The following is a 3792-nucleotide window of genomic DNA, read 5'->3' on the forward strand; positions in this document are numbered from 1 at the left end:
CACTTCCTCTAATATTTTGTCAAGATTCTTAGCTTTCTTGCATTGGGTTAGAACATGCTCCTTTGGTTCAGAGGAGTTTATTACCCACCTTCTGGAGCCTACTTCTGTTAATTCATCAGTCATTCTTTGTCCAGTTTTGTTCCCTTGCTGGTGAAGAGTTGTGATCCTTTGGAGGAGAAGATACCTTCTGGTTTTTGGAATTTTCAGCCTTTTTGTGCTGGGTTTCCCTCATCTTCATGGATGTATCTACCTTTGGTCTTTCCTCTGGTGACCATCTGATGGAGTTTTTGTGTGGTTGTTTTTTTGTTGATGTTGATGCTCTTGCTTCCTATTTGTTAGTTTTCCTTTTACAGCTGGGTCCCTATTCTATAGGTCTACTGAGTTTGCTGGGGGTCCACTCCAGACCTGGTTTGCCTGGGTTATTACCAGCAGAGCCTGCAAAACAGCAAAGATTGCTGCCTTCTCCTTCCTCTGGATGCCTTGTCTCAGAGGGGAACCCACCAGATGCCAGCCAGAGCTCTTTTGTATGAGGTGTCTGTTAACCCCTGCTGGGAGGTGTCTCCCCATCCAGAGGCACAGTGTCAGGGACCCACTTAAGGAGGCAGTCTGTCCCTTAGCAGAGCTTGAGTGCTATGCTGGGAGATCTTCTGTCCCTTAGCAGAGCTTGAGTGCTGTGCTGGGACATCTTCTGCTCTCTTCAGAGCCGGCAGGCAGGAATGTTTAAGTCTGTTGAAGGTGCACCCACAGCCACCCCTTCCCCCAGGTACTCTCCAGGGAGATGGGAGTTTTATCTATAAGCCCCTGGCTGGGGCTGCTGCCTTTCTTTCAGAGATAACCTACACAGAGAAGAGGAATCTACAGAGGCAGTCTGTCTATAGTGGCTTTATGGTGCTGTGGTGGGCTCTGCCCAGTCTGAACTTCCCAGAAGCTTTGTTTACACTGTGAGAGGAAAACAGCCCACTCAAGCCTCAGTAATGGCAGATGCCCCTCTTCACACCAAGCTCAGGAGTCCCAGGTCGACTTCAGACTGCTGTGCTGGCAGCAAGAATTTCAAGCCAGTGGATCTTAGCTAGCTGGGCTCTGTGGGGGTGGGATCTGCTGAGCAAGAGCACTTGGCTCCCTGGCTTCAGCCCTCTTTCCAGGGGAGTGAACGGTTCCATTTCACTGGTGTTTCAGGTGCCACTGGGGTATGATAAAAAAAACCGCAGACTAGCTTCGATAGTTGCCCAGTTTTGTCCTGGAAACCCAGGGCCCTTGTAGTGTAGGCACCTCAGGGAATCTCCTGGTCTGCAGGTTGTTAAATCCATGGGAAAAAGCATAGTATCTGGGCCAGATGGCACCATCCCTCACTGCACAATCTGTCATGGCTTCTCTTGGCTAGGGGAGGGAGTTCCCGAACCCCTTGCGCTTCCTGGGTGAGGTAGCATCCCACCCTGCTTTGGCTTGCCCTTCGTGGGCTGCATCCACTGTCTAACCAGTCCCAATGAGATGAGCTGGGTACCTCAGTTGGAAATGAAGAAATCACCCACCTTGTGCATTGGTCTTGTTGCGAGCTACAGACCAGAGCTGTTCCTATTTGGCCATCTTGCCTAGGAATCCCATGTTTTTCCTCTTAATGGATGAAGAAGAATCTAAAATTGGACTTAGAAATATTCATGTAGAATATTTAAGGTGCTAGGTGTAGTTTTTCCCTTTCATATTAGGAAGTATTTTCTCACAGGTAACATACGGAAAGCTTTAAGGCAGAAAATGAAAATTGGGGGTGGGGTATGGTGGCTCATGCCTGCAATCCCAGCACTTTGGGAGCCAAGGTGGGAGGACTGCTTGAGCCCAGGAGTTCAAGACCAGTCTGGGCAACATAGTGAAACCCCATCTCTACAAAAAATTAAAAAAAAAAATTTAGCTAGGCATGGTGGCACATGAAATGGAGGCTGCAGTGAGCTGTGATTAAGCAACTGCACTCCAGCCTGGACAACAGAGTGAGACCCTGTCTTTAAAAAAAGAGAAGAAGAAAATTTATATGATTCCTGCCATCTCAATCTGTGTATTTTCCATTAAAAAATTTTTTTTTACAATATTATGGTTATACTGGAATTAATTTTGTATCTTCATTTTAAAATATTTTTTCTATATAAACAATCTAGTGCTCAATATAGAAAATATGAAAATAGGATATGTACTTAATTTAGAGATAACTCATGAAAAGAAATGTGTGTCCTTTCTTTTCATATTTTCTTGAATTTTATCATTACTTTTGTATTCATATCTTGTTTTAACTTAACATCATGGGAGTACCTAGGTTGAGCTAAGGATTCTTAATACAGGCGATGATATGGCACAGAAAGCCCAATAAGAACTTAAATAAAATGTGTGTGACATTAGGCATACATTGCTTGGATACCTGGACAGGTTAACACTCTAACCTCAGCTGGAGGAGTGTGAGATACTCTGTCTTTGAGATCACAGATATGTACGAATTTAAGCGTGCTTTGTTACCTTGTTCTCATAGGAAGCCAAGCGCTTTTCTAACATAGATAAATCTTGGGTGAAGATCATGACTCGGGCACATGAAGTTCCCAACGTAGTTCAGTGCTGTGTTGGAGATGAGACCCTGGGGCAGCTGTTACCGCACTTGCTGGACCAGTTGGAAATATGCCAGAAATCCCTTACTGGGTAAGTTCACTGGCTCCTTGAAAGCTCTCAGTATCCTTGAGACAAAAGGTTATCGAGAGACTAGATAGCAGTAGCCAAATTTATTTTCTTTTGCTAAGGCTTAATTCACATATAAAGCTGTTGCACGGATGAAACTGATATTTTGAAGCCTTGTATTCTCATCAAACACTTGCTAGATTTGTCCTGATGTTGCACTCATAGGACTCAAGGCTGCTTCCATCACTGGGATAAGATCTTATAAACATTCTCATACAGTCCCTCCTTTTAAAAATTAATATACCTATTATTATTATTTATTTATTTATTTGAGAAGGAGTCTCACTCTGTTGTCCAGGCTGGAGTGCAGTGGTATAACCTCAGGTCACTGCAACCTCTGCCTCTGGAGTTCAAGCAGTTCTTCCACCTCAGCTTCCCAAGTAGCTGGGATTACGGGCATGCGCCATTACACCCAGCTAATTTTTTTGTATTTTTAGTAGAGATGGGATTTTGCTATATTGGCCAGGCTGATCTTGAACTCCTGACTTCAGGTGATCTGCCTGTCTTGGCCTCTCAAAGTGCTGGTATTATAGGCATGAGCCACTGTGCCTGGCCCCTTTTACCCTTTTTTTTAAAATTTATTTTACCTTAGGTGCATACTATATCTGGCATTTCTCCCCATGTTATCCCTCCCCATGGTCCCGTCCCTCCCCACCCCCCATTGTCTTTCCCCTACCCCCACAACTGTCTCCTGTGTGTGATGCTGCTCTCCCTGAGTCCACATGTTCTTGTTGATCAACACCCACCTATGAGTGAGAACATATGGTGTTTGGCTTTCTGTTTTTGGGTCAGTTTGCTGAGAATGATGGTTTCCAGATTTATCCAAGTCCCTACAAAGGACACGGACTCATTGTTTTTTATGGCTGCATAGTATTCCATGGTGTATATGTGCCACATTTACCCTGTCCAGTCTATCATTGATAGGCATTTGGGTTGGTTCCAGGTGTTTGCTATTGTACACAGGGCTGCAATGAACATACGTGTGCATGTGTCTTTAAAGTAGAATGATTTATAGTTCTTTGGGCATATACCCAATAGTGGGATTGCTGGGTCTAATGGAATTTCTATTTCTAGATCCTTGAG

At 44.4% G+C, this 3792-nt stretch overlaps 1 protein-coding gene across 1 annotated transcript in view; it reads left to right on the forward strand.

The window, feature by feature from the left end:
* The window catches only part of DNAH5 (dynein axonemal heavy chain 5), a gene marked incomplete at its 3' end in the record, with an annotated part of 148604 nt that overhangs the window by 93519 nt on the left and 51293 nt on the right, over nt 1-3792 (forward strand). The window contains exon 31 of the mRNA XM_017524678.2: nt 2510-2673. Within this exon, the coding sequence (XP_017380167.2) occupies nt 2510-2673 (164 nt within the window). The remainder of the gene's footprint in view (nt 1-2509; nt 2674-3792) is intronic.

This window comes from Cebus imitator, unplaced genomic scaffold (assembly GCF_001604975.1).
Source record: "Cebus imitator isolate Cc_AM_T3 unplaced genomic scaffold, Cebus_imitator-1.0 Scaffold35, whole genome shotgun sequence".
In the NCBI taxonomy this organism is placed as follows: Eukaryota; Metazoa; Chordata; class Mammalia; order Primates; family Cebidae; genus Cebus; species Cebus imitator.